The sequence below is a fragment of the Bos indicus x Bos taurus genome, chromosome 1 (genome assembly GCF_003369695.1).
Source record: "Bos indicus x Bos taurus breed Angus x Brahman F1 hybrid chromosome 1, Bos_hybrid_MaternalHap_v2.0, whole genome shotgun sequence".
In the NCBI taxonomy this organism is placed as follows: domain Eukaryota; kingdom Metazoa; phylum Chordata; class Mammalia; order Artiodactyla; family Bovidae; genus Bos; species Bos indicus x Bos taurus.
Window position 1 is genome coordinate 21065997 of NC_040076.1, and position 15948 is coordinate 21081944.

General features: G+C 36.8%; 1 protein-coding gene across 7 annotated transcripts in view; it reads right to left on the reverse strand.

Annotated features, from left to right (window-relative positions):
• USP25 (ubiquitin specific peptidase 25) overlaps positions 1 to 15948 on the reverse strand; it is a 166912-nt gene that overhangs the window by 116684 nt on the left and 34280 nt on the right. For 3 of the 7 annotated variants that reach the window (XM_027547411.1, XM_027547232.1, XM_027547062.1), the window contains exons 4-5: positions 13308 to 13391; positions 1360 to 1483 (exon numbers count right to left, since the gene is read on the reverse strand). In XM_027547411.1, coding sequence (XP_027403212.1) covers positions 1360 to 1483; positions 13308 to 13391 — 208 coding nt within the window. Of the gene's footprint in view, positions 1 to 1359; positions 1497 to 13307; positions 13392 to 15948 lie in introns of all 7 variants that reach the window. The other 4 variants (XM_027547591.1, XM_027547320.1, XM_027547143.1 and 1 more) reach the window with 2 other exon arrangements.

The window sequence follows — 15948 nt, forward strand, 5'->3', positions numbered from 1 at the left end:
TTTCACATAATAGATCCTCATTCCCCTTAAATATGGATTTCAACTGATGTAGTTCATGTTTAAAATATTTCTTACAAAGCTTAAGTATTATCAAATTTTATAGTTATTCAAGACAATTATATCAATTCCAATTCATGTTTATAAGACAAAACCTAACTTTATAATTTCTCTAAATCCTTCAAAAAATCAGCCTAAATAAAATGACTGAAAACAGATATGCACTTTTGGTTTTTATTTAAAATTACTGGCATTAAATGATATTAGCTACAGTTAAAGAAGAATATGAGTTTTAATTAATTCTTACCATCTTAATATCTTACAAAACAGTTTCCAAAGTAACATTTAGAGACATTAAAAGGTATTACTATGAAAAACTATGTGCCTTTGCTAATAAACATAGCATTTTGAGACATCTCCTATCATACAGTAATCTCAGATTACTTAGAAATACACTATTAAATACTGTGTCAAGGGAAATTATGTGAGAAAGCTGGTACATTCTGCTACCAAACAACTCTGTTAACAGGGAAAAGAACACTGGAGTCATAAGACTCATCTTAGCTGAGTACCTTTGGAAAATCATTTAACCTCTTCAAAGATAAATTTCTTCCACATTAAGATTAAATTGCCCCTGGCTCCAAAGAGTTGCGTAGATGATTATTGTCTGTTATAATTTAAAGTTTTTTTTTTTTTTTTTTAAACCAAACTTACTTAATTCTTTGGTGGATCAAACTGTTTCAAACTAAACAGCTTTGGTAATTAAATCAAAAGATGCAATCTTGGAATCTTGCTCATTTCTTTAAAAAAAAAAAACCTATTCTGATCATATTAAAGATCAGAAGTGGGCAAACTATGGCTCATGGGCCAAATCTAGCTGGCTGTCTACATTTTTGTAAATCAAGATTTACTGGAACACAACTGTACTCATTAAATTATGTACTACCAGTGGCTGCTTTTACACTGTAACGCTAGAGTTGAGAAACTGCAACAGAAACCAGATGGCCAACAAAGCCTAAAATATTTACAACTGGCATGTTACACATAAAGTCAGCTGATCCCTGCTATAAATGACTGTAAGTTGAATTGGACAATGGATCCAAAAGGAGTTAAGGAAGAAAAAAACAAAATCAAAGTAATATTAAAATATATGCTTAAATTTAATGCCTCAAAATGCCACTCCAAAACTAAATCTAAGATTCAAATGCAATGAACATTCTAGTTACATAAAATATAACAATATTGAAGTTTACTAATAGTTTATTTAGAATAATAAAGTACATCTGTGTGCCTCTTCAAGTTAAAGTTAATTATTATTTCTATTATAAATAGTACTTATATCTATACAAATTGCATTTTTACCTGCTAATGGCTTGCTCCTCATCAGTTATTCCAGTCTCCCTGAATGCCCTGTTTGATTCCGCCAAACTCAAGGCAATTGCTCTCTGAAGATCATCTTTATCATCTCCAGTAAGATCAATCACATCTGAAAAGCAAAACTATGTTTCTCAAAATTAAGTCAACCAAAATGAAACGTAATTCATAATGGAGATTTTATACCCAATACCCCCTTTCAAATCAAACCCAGCACCAACTTAATTCTGTACAGGAACCTCTCCAAAGAGAATGCAAACACATTTTAAATTGGTTATACTTTGCAATTTAATGTTCTTCCCTATAAAATTAAGAGCATAAATATTTTTCATTAGAGAAGACTCAATACTATGAAGTCTCTGATTAAAAGCTAATAAGGAGAAAGACTGCTAAAAACAGGTTCTATAATAACAAAAATTGAAAGCAACAATTAAACATTTACATTTATGCTTTCTGAAGTTAACCCACATATACACATGTTGCAGTTAGTCCATATAACCTAAACATTTATCAAAGTATAATAATTGAGCTCTCAAAGTTATGTTCCAGAAACTAATTGACCATGTTGCTGTTTAGTCACTAAGTCATATTCAATTCTTTTGCAACCATATGGACCATGGCCCACCAGGCTCCACTGTCCATAGGATTTCAGGTAAAAATACTGGAGTTGGTTGCCACAACCTCCTCCAGGGGATCTTCCTGACCCAAGGATCGAACCCAGGTTTCCCACATTGCAGGTGGACTCTTTACTGGTGAGCCACCAGGGAAGCCCAATTGACCATATATACTTATATACACTTTTAAAGCCTGAAAGAATGTATGAAGCTGTTAACAGTGGTTAATTTTGAGAAAGAGGATTAGGGGGAAAAAAAAGTATAAGGATCTCTCGCTTTCTATTTTCTGTTCTATGCTTTTTGTTTAATTATAAAAAGAAGTTTTCATTTCACAAAAAGAAAATATACATTACTAAATGAAATGTTTTCTTCAGTGAGAATAAAATAAAATAGTCTTTTTTGTTTTGTTTTGTTTTTTTCTTTTTTTCTTTTTTTTTTTTCTTTAATAGAAAATTATTTAATTAGTATACATGTGTTCCCCATCCTGAACCCTCCTCCCTCCCCCCTCCCCACACCATCCCTCTGGGTCGTCCCAGTGCACCAGCCCCAAGCATCCAGCATCATGCATTGAACCTTGACTGGCACCTCGTTTCATACATGACGTTTCACATGTTTCAATGCCATTCTCCCAAATCTTCCCACCCTCTCCGTCTCCCACAGAGTCCATAAGACTGTTCTATACATCAGTGTCTCTTTTGCTGTCTCGTATACAGGATTATCGTTACCATCTTTCTAAATTCCATATATATGCGTTAGTATACTGTATTTATGTTTTTCCTTCTGGCTTACTTCACTCTGTATAATAGGCTCCAGTTTCATCCACCTCATTAGAACTGATTCAAATGTATTCTTTTTAATGGCTGAGTAATACTCCATTGTGTATATGTACCACTGCTTTCTTATCCATTCATCTGCTGATGGACATCTAGGTTGCTTCCATGTCCTGGCTATTATAAACAGTGCTGCGATGAACATTGGGGTACACGTGTTTCTTTCCCTTCTGGTTTCCTCAGTGTGTATGCCCAGCAGTGGGATTGCTGGATCATAAGGCAGTTCTATTTCCAGTTTTTTAAGGAATCTCCACACTGTTCTCCATAGTGGCTGTACTAGTTTGCATTCCCACCAACAGTGTAAGAGGGTTCCCTTTTCTCCACACCCTCTCCAGCATTTATTATTTGTAGACTTTTGGATCGCAGCCATTCTGACTGGTGTGAAATGGTACCTCATAGCGGTTTTGATTTGCATTTCTCTGATAATGAGTGATGTTGAGCATCTTTTCATGTGTTTGTTAGCCATCTGTATGTCTTCTTTGGAGAAATGTCTATTTAGATCTTTGGCCCATTTTTTGATTGGGTCATTTATTTTTCTGGAGTTGAGCTGTAGGAGTTGCTTGTATATTTTTGAGATTAGTTGTTTGTCGGTTGCTTCATTTGCTATTATTTTCTCCCATTCTGAAGGCTGTCTTTTCACCTTGCTAATAGTTTCCTTTGATGTGCAGAAGCTTTTAAGTTTAATTAGGTCCCATTTGTTTATTTTTACTTTTATTTCCAATATTCTGGGAGGTGGATCATAGAGGATCCTGCTGTGATGTATGTCAGAGAGTGTTTTGCCTATGTTCTCCTCTAGGAGTTTTATAGTTTCTGGTCTTACGTTGAGATCTTTAATCAAAAAAGAAATCAAAATTTGCATAGAAACGAATGAAAATAAAATAGTCTTGATGCTGTAAGTATTCTTTCTCAAAAGAATAAAGTCTACAACTATTACCACATTCAGAAAAACTGCCTTGTAATCCAATTTCCCAACATATATTGATCTACTTCCTTAACCCAAAAGTGATCAATTATACCTCTATTATCATTTAAACAATGGCAAACCATAACATGTTGCTAAGTAAGGGATTACAAAACAATAGGATGAGAAAGAGAAAGAAGTATAGCTGTTACTATCTTATCTTTGCATCGCTGGGATTATGCTGGGTAGTATTTTGGACAAGTTTTATATTCATTTTGTTTATTTGTATTTGAGAAATGTTAAAAATTTTTTTTTCCTTTGTAATCTGAGTATTACAAGAGTGAAACAAGAAAAAGGAGTAAGGAGTGGGACCTAAGGTGTCTGAAAGTGACCTACCATCTGAAAGTGAAGTGAAAGTCCCTCAGTCGTGTCTGACTCTTTGCCATCCCATGGACTATACAGTTCATGGAATTCTCCAGGCCAGAATACTGGAATGGGTAGCCTTTCCCTTCCCCAGGGGATCTGCCCAACCAGAGATCAAACCCAGGTCTCCTGCATTGCAGGCAGATTCTTTACGAGCTGAGCCACAAGGGAAGCCCATCAAGCTAAGGGTTATATTAACTACTTAAAAAATTTTATCATACTTAGTAATAAAAAAAATATATCAACAGATTCAAAAGTCTACTTCTATTGTTATATACATTTTTTCCTCCAAACAGTAGCTTATAGAACGCTAAAAATATTAGGAATAACAGTTGGCCATCAGATCAGATCAGTCGCTCAGTCGTGTCCGACTCTTTGAGACCCCATGAATCGCAGCACACCAGGCCTCCCTGTCCATCACCAACTCCCAGAGTTCACTCAGACTCACGTCCATCGAGTCAGTGATGCCATCCAGCCATCTCATCCTCCGTCGTCCTCTTCTCCCCTTGCCCCAAATCCCTCCCAGCATCAGAGTCTTTTCCAATGAGTCAACTCTTTGCATGAGGTGGCCAAAGTACTGGAGTTTCAGCTTTAGCATCATTCCTTCCAAAGAAATCCCAGGGCTGATCTCCTTTAGGATAGACTGGTTGGAGTCCAAGGGACTCTTAAGAATCTTCTCCAACACCACAGTTCAAAAGCATCAATTCTTTGGCGCTCAGCCTTCTTCACAGTCCAACTCTCACATCCATACATGACCACAGGAAAAACCATTAGCCTTGACTAGACAGACCTTTGTTGGCAAAGGAATGTCTCTGCTTTTGAATGTGCTATCTAGGTTGGTCCTAACTTTCCTTCCAAGGAGTAAGCGTCTTTTAATTTCATGGCTGCAGTCACCATCTGCAGTGATTTTGAAGCCCAGAAAAATAAAGTCTGACACCGTTTCCACTGTTTCCCCATCTATTTCCCATGAAGTGATGGGACCGGATGCCATGATCTTCGTTTTCTGAATGTTGAGCTTTAAGCCAACTTTTTCACTCTCCACTTTCACTTTCCTCAAGAGGCTTTTTAGTTCCTCTTCACTTTCTGCCATAAGGGTGGTGTCATCTGTATATCTGAGGTTATTGATATTTCTCCTGGCTATCTTGATTCCAGCTTGTACTTCTTCCAGTCCAGCGTTTCTCATGATGTACTCTGCATATAAGTTAAATAAGCAGGGTGACAATATACAGCCTTGACGTCCTCCTTTTCCTATTTGGAACCAGTCTGTTGTTCCGTGTCCAGTTCTAACTGCTGCTTCCTGACCTGCATACAGGTTTCTCAAGAGGCAGGTCAGGTGGTCTGGTATTCCCATCTCTTTCAGAATTTTCCACAGTTTCTTGTGATCCACACAGTCAAAAGCTTTGGCATAGTCAATAAAGCAGAAATAGATGTTTTCTGGAACCCTCTTGCTTTTTCGATGATCCAGCGGATGTTGGCAATTTAGAAGACTTTTTTTAATTCCTTAGACAGTATAATTAAACCTTACAAAAGTGCAATAAAGTGAAAGTCACTCAGTCGTGTCCAACTCTTCATGATCCTATGAACTATATAGTCCATGGAATTTTCCAGGCCAGAATACTGGAGTGGGTAGCCGTTCCCTTCTCCAGGGTATCTTCCCAACCTAGAGATTGAACCCAGATCTCCAGCATTGCAGGCAGGTCTAAAAAAATTCAATCAAGTAAAATGTGGAACAGAGTTACATAACAACTGCAATGATACACCTGTCAGCAGGCCAAAGGATTCATATGTCTCGTTTACAAGTCCATCAAACCACAGCTGTAGATGGATGGTGTCACCGGTGTGTGTCATCATTCAGTCCAGCTGAAATATTGATTAAAGAAGCTAGAACTAGAGAGGCATGAAATGGACTCACAAAAATGAGATCATGGTCATTAAAAATGACTAAAACTTGGGTGACTAAAGAGAGAATAATAAAGTAAAGAAAATAACTTGAAAATCACAAAGAAGCAAACAGGTTTGGAGGACTTGATCAATTAACCCCTCAAGACTCCACTGTCTCATCTTCCTAGTATGCTTTCTTCAACCACAGAAGCTGAAAAGATTAAAACAACCAACCTATTTTCCTGATTCACTTGTAGTTAGTTTTGGATAAAATTTAGGTTCCACCAATCGAATATACTAGCATGAGATGTGAGAGGCAGCTATGAGGAGGAAGGCACTCTCTTGTGGCTTTTGGCTGTTTTTTTTCCAGCATGACTGAACAGATGTGGGCTGCCCCACAGTAGCAATCCAGTTTCCAGCTTCCAGCTTGAGGATGTCAAGAGAGAGAGTAGAAGTAGTAACCAGACTCTGTGCTCCAGTGTCCAGGCACAGCTTAGTGGCAGTTACTTAATCCTGGCTGGCTCTCCTTGGGCAACAGCTATAAAGCTATGTTCTCAACTGTCCCATGGCAGTCTCCTGATTCACTGTCTCCCTGACTGTGGCAGATGGAGTAGCTTTGCTGGCTGGCCAGTCCTGCAAGAATCTGGGAGTCATTTCAGAAAGCTGAGCTAGAGATCCTTCCTCCAATGCTCCCACCAATTTTTTTTTTAAACAATCTAGTCCCCTGTATTAAATTTCTTCTTTGAAACTATCTAAAGTGTTTACTGTTTCACAACTGACAAGTAAACTAAGCTGGCTAGAGCAGAAACTCACTTCGAAATAGCAACAAGTTATATTTCGAGCTTTTCATAATTCAGCAATCGTAACTCGAGAAACACAAAAGCAAAAAGTAAGGCAAGATGCTTTTAATCCTATTTCATAAACAAAATAACTGAAGTTGTGAGAAATGAAATCTAATATTATAAGAATAAAAGAAAGGTAGACAGGCTTCAAATTTAAGTCCTCAAATTATTAAATCCAGTGGTCTCCCCTCCATACTAGCAGTACCCAAGTGTAATCCATGGATTCTTGGGGATCCCCAGTGACTCTATAAGGGAAGGGGTTCCTTAAGTAAAATATGCTCTCATAAAAAATGTTATGATGTTATCTGTCTTTCCTACTATGGTCACATTTACAGTGATTATGCAAAACAACAGTGCATTAAACCACTGTGTCTTAGCACAAATCAAGGTAGCAGCATCAAGTTACATAAGCAATTCATTATATTACAACTATACACACTCAAATTCAAAAAACTCAAATTCAAAAAAAAAGCCAATCTCTCTTAAATCCTTAATAAGCAAAAACTAATTTTATGAAATCTCAAACATTGTGTCACATGGTCTTTACCTCTATGTGACAAAACTGAACATATGCACAGTAGTTCTGTTATGTACGCAAAGTACGCTGTTGCTAAAGAAAAACACACTAGTGCATTGCTTGAGCTGCAGGTTGAACTCAATGAATTTTCTTCATGGGGCACTGTTTTTACTGGATATTACAACTGATAAACTACAAGCAATGATTATTCAGACATCAGTATTTGACAGACATTTTCTCAAAAAAAGGGCAGCCTGTCACTTGAAAAACAAATGAGACTATTTGCTGCCAATGATAACTATAGAATTTTCAAGCAGAGGTTGCAAGTTCAGAAAAGTTGTTTCTATCACTATGAGAGTGATATCTTCCCAGTATAAGGCTTTTCTGGTGAAATCAAGTGATATTAACAATTTTTATTTGTTTTATAATATAGATGTTCTTCCAACATTTGGAAGGAAATCTTTTCCAAATTACCAATGCATTGTGTTACTAAATCATGCATGGATTAACAAGTCAATCCAAAGAGCAAGGCAAGATCCTCGGAGCATCTTTTGTTCTAATACTTGGTCTCTGACCCAGTTCCTGACAAAAAGCTCCTATATCACTTGGCATTTCCTAGGTGACAGGAGCATCTTTTGTTCTAAAGAGATGACTCTTGGGGGCTCCAGACTGACTTCAGGATGGGCCAGAAAGACTAAGTCATGATGAGAAGCTTGCAACTTGGAGCCCCATGTCCCATCCTCTAGGGAGATATATATGAGGGACTGGAGATTAAGTTAACAAACAATCAAGCCTACTTCATGAAACTGCCATAAAAATTCCCAAAGTACAAGGCCTGGAGAGCTTCCAGGTTGATGAACATATCCATATGCTGGGAGGGTGGTACATCTCAACTCCACAAGGCAGAAACTTCTGGCTTGGGACTTTTCCAGACTACAGAGGTGTGCTCTATACACCTCTCCATCTGGCTGTTCATCCTTTATCATAGCCTTTAATATAATAAACTAATAAAAAGTGTTTCCCTGAGTTGTGAGCCATTATAGCAAATTATCAAACTTGAGGGGGTCACGAGAACTCCCAATTTGAACTCAGGTCAAACAGAACACAGGTAACCTGGGGACCCATTACTTGTGACTGGTGTCTAAGGCAGGAGTTTTGTGGGACGGAGAATTTAGCCTGTGGCATCTGCTGCTCACTTCAGGTAAATGGTTTCAGAATGGTAAAACACCCAGCTGATGTCATAGAACTGGTCATATATAGGGAAAAACAACCTCACATATCTGGTATCAGAGGAATTAAGTGTGAGCAGAGGAAGAAAAAAGTAATTATAGTCTTTAATGCTAGGAAGACTGACTGACCAGACTATCGGTCCTTAATTGAAATTCTGAGATTTGCTCCTTTAAGCAATGGAGAAGGTTTAGTATAGTTTCACTTTAATTACAATAATTTTCTCCATGATCTTCATAAAGCTTCTTCTTTCCATAGGTTATTTTAGAACCATACAGCCATACAGCAATACTGAATTATTATAACCTACATGCATATCAAATACACATGATTTTAAGAACAGATATTAAGAAAGTAAAATGTTATTTTAATAATGATTGATCCTAAATTTAATCTCTTTCTAGAGTTTAGTAGAATGATTTCTGTAAAATATGTAATGAGCTATCAATTTCACAATGGAAAATAATCCTCTATGATTTTCTTCCGTGCTTCTTCAAAAAAGGAACAGAACATGCTTTCAGTTCAGTTCAGCCGCTCATTCGTGTCCAACTCTTTGCGACCCCATGGACTGCAGCACGCCAGGCCTCCCTGTCCATCACTAACTCTCGGAGTTTACTCAAACTTATGTCCATTGAATCAGTGATGCCATCCAACCATCCCATCCTCTGACGTCCCTTCTCCTTTTGCTTTCAATCCTTCTCAGCATCAGGGTCTTTTCAAATGAGTCAGCTCTTCACACCAGGTGACCAAAGTACTGGAGTTTCAGCTTCAACATCAGTCCTTCCAATGAACACTCAGGACTGATCTCCTTCAGAATGGATTGGTTGGATCTCCTTGCAGTCCAAGGGACTCTCCAGGGTCTTCTCCAACACCACAGTTCAAAAGCATCAATTCTTCAGTGCTCAGCTTTCTTTATAGGTCAACTCTCACATCCATACATGACTACTGGAAAAACCATAGCCTTGAATAGATGGACCTTTGTTGGTAAAGTAATGTCTGCTTTTTAATATGCTGTCTAGGTTGGTCATAACTTTTCTTCCAAGGAGTAAGCGTCTTTTAATTTCATGGCAGCAATCACTATCTGCAGTGATTTTGGAGCCCAAAAAAATAAAGTCTGATACTGTTTCCACTGTTTCCCCATCTATTTGCCATGAAGTAATGGGACCGGATGCCATGATCTTCGTTTTCTGAATGTTGAGCTTTAAGCCAACTTTTTCATTCTCTTCCTTCACTTTCATCAAGAGGCTCTTTAGTTCTTCTTCACTTTCTGCCATAAGGATGGTGTCATCTGCATATCTAAGGTTATTGATATTTCTCCCAGCAATCTTGATTCTAGCTTGTGCTTCCTCCAGCCCAGTGTTTCTCATGATGTACTCTGCATATAAATAAGCAGGGTGACAACATACAGCCTTGACGTACTCCTTTTCCTATTTGGAACCAGTCTGTTGTCCTATGTCCTATGTCCTATGTCCTATGCTTCCTGACCTGCACATAGGTTTCTCAAGAGGCAGGTCAGGTGGTCTGGTATTCCCATCTCTTTCAGAATTTTCCAGTTTATTGTGATCCACACAGTCAAAGGCTTTGGCATAGTCAATAAAGCAGAAATAGATGTTTTTCTGGAACTCTCTTGCTTTTTCCATGATCCAGCAGGTGTTGGCAATTTGGTCTCTGGTTCCTCTGCCTTTTCTAAAACCAGCTTGAACATCAAGAAGTTCACGGTTCACGTATTGCTGAAGCCTGGCTTGGAGAATTTTGAGCATTACTTTACTAGCCTGTGAGATGAGTACAATTGTGCGGTAGTTTGAACATTCTTTGGCATTGCCTTTCTTTAGGATTGGAATGAAAACTGACCGTTTCCAGTCCTGTGGCCACTGCTGAGTTTCCAAATTTCTGGCATATTGAGTGCAGCACTTTCACAGCATCATCTTTTATGATTTGAAACCACTCAACAAGCTTTAGTAGTAAACGATTTCTAATTGGCAAAAGTAAATTACAAAAATTTAGCCTTTGTAAAAAATTCCATCCAATGCCAAGGGACAACCTTGGTACAACACTACACTTTCTTTCAACCAATCCTCTCTTCATTATTAGAATAAATATGAACCAAATTCAAGAGCACAAGTGTCAGCTGAGTAACACTGCAGAAAAATCACAGTACAAAAACCTATGAACAGTACTCGCCAACATTTCAAGACTGCCCAAAATAAAACATTTTTTTCCTGTAAAGTCAGAAATTTATACATCAAAACATAACATTCACCTTAATAAATCCTTCTAAAAACTTACACACCAACTACCAAACATTTCTCTGCTAACTCCAAAATACAGAGGGCCATCAACAATAAATTAGACTTCAAATGTATACATTATTTATCATTCATAATTCATTTTCTCATGAAATGGTACATAAAATGGCATAAGGAATCCAAGTTAGTTCAGAAGAGCCAATTTAGCCCATAATCTAATTGAACTACAATGTCTGTAAGATTGTAGTTACATCTACAATGTAAGATTTTGATTTAGGTGGGAAGAAAGTTCTTTCATTATTTTCCTCACCTACATAAGGCTAACCCTAGGGGAAACATTTTTCTTTTTTTTTCTTTTTTTTTTTTTAACAAGCCAAACTTATACTTACCATCAGCAAAGATTTCTAGGCAGAGAAGTGATATGAATAGAAAGAACCATTTGGGAAATCAAGAATTAAAAGCGCTGAACAAGTGTTTGAGAAGAGTTGTAATAAGAATATGTACCAGGGCAGACAAACTGAAGGAAAAAGTAGGCACGTAAAAACTGACAGAGAAACACTGAAGGGGAAAGCAGGCACATAAAAAGTGACAGAACTGCAAACTACACGGTGGTTCTGGGAGATGAGGAAAAGCTGGACGGGACCAAAAAAAAAAAAATCACTGAGCCACCAAAAGGAAGGGGATGCCCTTGAAAGTAAAAAGCAAAGATGAAGAGAGAGATCGTAAGCAGGTGAATGGAAATGAGGAAAAGACCATTCTCAGCCTCACTCTGCTTCAACAGCGGTTGCTGTCCTCACCACTCACCTCCTGAGCCAAAAACACTCCTGCCTCAAGGCCCCAGCCTGGGGCACACTTCCCTCAGATTTCCTGGAGGTTCAGCCCCTCTCTTCCTGAGGCATCTGTATAAGTGAGACATTCACCACCCAACCCTCCATCTAAAATACCACACCCTGTGTCTGAACTACAAACCCATCCCTGTCACCCTCTGTCCTTCTACCCTGCTCTGTTGTTCTTCATAAACTTACTACTACCAGACATTTTTTATTTACTATTTACCATCAGTCTTCCCCCTATGTTAATGCATAGGGGGATGTTAACTTCTTGATATTTTTAATGGTCTAAAAGCGTACTTGATTTGTATTAGGAAATCAATAAATATCTGTTAAGCAAATAAAGGTTAATATCTAGACTGGAATAGAAATAAAAATTAATGAGTGATCTTCATAGTGGCACTAGTTAGAATACTTGAGAATATATACTTCATCCACTGAAAACTTCTCCAGATAAAGGAAAAATAGCATAATAAGGTGTCATGTTAAAAGAATACTTAAAAGCATGAAGACATAATAGAAATTGTGCTGCTCACTGCACTCTCCCATTCTTTTCCAACCTTATCGTTGCTAAACTCAGATTCTCCAAAACAGTGATGTCCAATAAAACTTCCTGTGATGGTGGAAATGTACTATTATCCACACAGCCCAATACAGTAGCCACTAGTTGCATGTTGATGACTACTGCCCATTTTAAATGTATCTATGGCAACAGAAAAACTGAGCTTCAGGATTATTTAAATTGATGTTAAATTTAAGTTGCCACATGTAACTACTGGCAACTGTATTAACAACTCAGTTCTAAACAGTCTTGCTCTGTTTTTAATAGTTGCTGCTAAATTTATAACGGCAGCACTGTTAAGAAAAGGGATAATAAAGGAGGCATACCCTGAGTTTGTCATCTATTTCATCATGTTTTCTGACTTGGAAAAAGCAAAAATTATCATTCTGTATTAGTCAACAAAAAGTGCAAATGCCATAGCTATAATTTTGTCCTAAAATTACAGAAAATAAAAGTTATGCAAGCAATTCTACAGTGTATGTCTAACACAGAATGTATGCCTAACTGCACCTAATCAGCTACAAGTTATTTGCATACCACTGTAGATCTCATTTTTCGGCTTAACTGACTTTTGGTGAATCATGCATTATGCATTAGAAATCTCTACAGAGATTTAACTTCTATTTCACTTTTTTCTTTCTGCAGTTGCTTAACAAATTTGGTGAATGGGAAAAATTATCAGTGTTCAATTGGTAAATCCTAAAACTTCTCAACATAAATGATTCACCCTCAGCAGGGTTAAGAAGACTAGACTGGAATCTGTTTATAATTTTTGCTTTAAATCTAAAAAATAAAAATAAAAAATCAATTTTAGACTAGTCAAGCAATATAACTAAGACTAGAGTTCTGGGACAGAACTTCAACATGTTTCTCACTTTCTGTGCAATCCTTACCAAACAATTCAAGTTCTTCTGTAAAAAGAAATACAGCATTTTTTAAAAAAATACAATGCTTCTAAATTTGTGAAAGGTCTACCACTTAACACTCACTCCAGCGTGTCATACTAATTTCTCTAAAACTTAAGTCAATATGTGGCATTATTTTCTATGTTAAAATTACCTACCCAAATCCCTCTTATCTTTTGATCCATACTTTGATTGCTCAATTGTAGCACATCTTGTTCTGGTGGGCATATACTGTTTTTTTCCTGTTTTAAAAAAGTTCAAAAGAATTTAATGATCAAGAAAGAAAGAATATTACTATTTGATTTCAAATTGGGCAAAAGTGTTATATGGTCATGTCTATGACAGAGTTTGTCATGACACAAAAACTTCACACATTCTCTTCTCTGATTATTAAATATACCTATGATATCTCAGTATCTTGCACTGTTTCCTAGTCCTCTTTGCATTTTTAATTGCAAAATTCCTAACACAATCATTTCACTTCTCATTTAAGCTGGAGGCAGGAGGCACTCATTTGACAATTCACAATATACAGTCTAAACAGGGGATAAAAGTAATTTAAAAATGTGCCTCAACTATATGCTAACAGTACTACAAAAAAGTTTTTTGTTTTTTTTTCCCCCCGGAAACCAGCAGTATTTATTTACAGCTTGGAATGTTACCAAAATAATAATTCTTAATTCCTTATTATGCAGAGTACAAGCTTTCCTTGAAATGTTTCCTTTTTCTCTCAAAAATGAAAAGTAAAAATACACCGAGGCCAATAATTGCACTACCAACTACTGAAAACGTAATTACTTCTTCAATATTAAAGTTCACAAACATTGCGTTCACAAATATGTTCTCCTCTCAAATGACATAATTTTCTTTCTTTTCTGATATACTTGGGTATATGAAAATTTCCCTACAACCCCAAATGTGACTTCTATGGAATATTAATTTGAAAACTAAATTTTTCTAGTCATCAAAAAAACACGTGTTTAGTTCTTCTAAAAAAGACCTTTAGTTACAAGTTTTACTCTAGTTTATAACAAGGAACCATTATGTATTTAGCATTACAGACTTTTATTTCAAAACATAAATGTTTTATCAGCACTAAAACCAATAGATGACAAAAAGTTACCAAGGTTTGTTTACGCCTTAGCCCTGTTTATAACAGATTTTACACTTAAAAACAGAAGAGAGAGAGAGAGAAGAAACTGAAAAAACAAAAACCCTTGCCATTATTTGAAAGAATTAAGTTCAAGCATCATTCCTTCCAAAGCACACCCAGGACCAATCTTCTTTAGAATGGACTGGTTGGATCTCCTTGCAGTCCAAGGGACTCTCAAGTCTTCTCCAACACCACAGTTCAAAAGCATCAATTCTTCGGCACTCAGCTTTCTTCACAGTCCAACTCTCACATCCATAGATGACTACTGGAAAAACCATAGCCTTCACTAGACAGACCTTTGTTGGCAAAGTAATGTCTCTGCTTTTGAATATGCTATCTAGGTTGGTCATAACTTTCCTTTCAAGGAGTAAGCGTCTTTTAATTTCATGGCTGCAATCACCATCTGCAGTGATTTTGGAGCCCCAAAAAATAAAGTCTGACACTGTTTCCACTGTTTCCCCATCTATTTCCCATGAAGTGATGGGACCAGATGCCATGATCTTAATTTTCTGAATGTTGAGCTTTAAGCCAACTTTTGCACTCTCCTCTTTCACTTTCATCAAGAGGCTTTTTAGTTCCTCTTCACTTTCTGCTGTTCTTTGGGAGGAATGATGCTAAAGCTGAAAACTCCAGTACTTTGGCCACCTCATGCGAAGAGTTGACTCAGTGGAAAAGACACTGATGCTGGGAGGGATAGGGGGCAGGAGGAGAAGGGGACAACAGAGGATGAGATGGCTAGATGGCATCACCGACTCAATGGACGTGAGTTTGAGTGAACTCCGGGAGTTGGTGATGGACAGGGAGTCCTGGCATGCTGCGATTCGTGGGGTCGCAAAGAGTCAGACATGACTGAACGACTGAACTGAACTGAACTGATGGTCAATTTTCAAGTAACAAGGCATTTCACATACAATTGAGAAAATGCTCAAAAAGAGTTTTTCATCTAGAACAATCCCTTGAAAATTTCCTCACACTCTGATCACTCCAACATTCCACACTCCTTTAGCACTTACACTTTTATTTAAGAAGAGGTCTGCATTTAAATATATATATTCACTTACATTTATTTTCTGTCCTTCCCATATTTAACCACTCCTTCCAAGAATTAAAAATAAACAAGAGATTTCATTTTTCCTCAGCAATTATAGCATAGTAATTTAAAGAATCTGCTGAATGCATGACATTTACTTACTTTCTAAGTTTTAAACCATGTAATACTATTATGACATGACTAAATTTAAATGCTGAATCAAGACTATTTCCTAAAGACAGTCGTCCTTAAAAATTTTTTAAAGATGTAAGTTGTAAAATGGAAAAAAATTATTTTTACCTCATAAGCTATATTTTCCCACTTTGATACTGATACTATTATAGTACAATCACCTCACTATATTTTTACAATTTTTTTCTCAATAATCTCAAACCAACTTTATGAATATACTATACAAATTATTCAATTATTAAATATGAGTTAGCATTCTGGTTAGAAGGATAGCTCAGTTATCAATAAAGAAATTAAAACAAGCAATTTGTTCAGTAAGATAATCAATGAGATGAAACCAGAAACTCCACCTCTCTGTAATTTCTTTCAAGGGGAATATAAAAGTACTTAGTGCATACTTTTCAAGAGCTACACATATACTCAC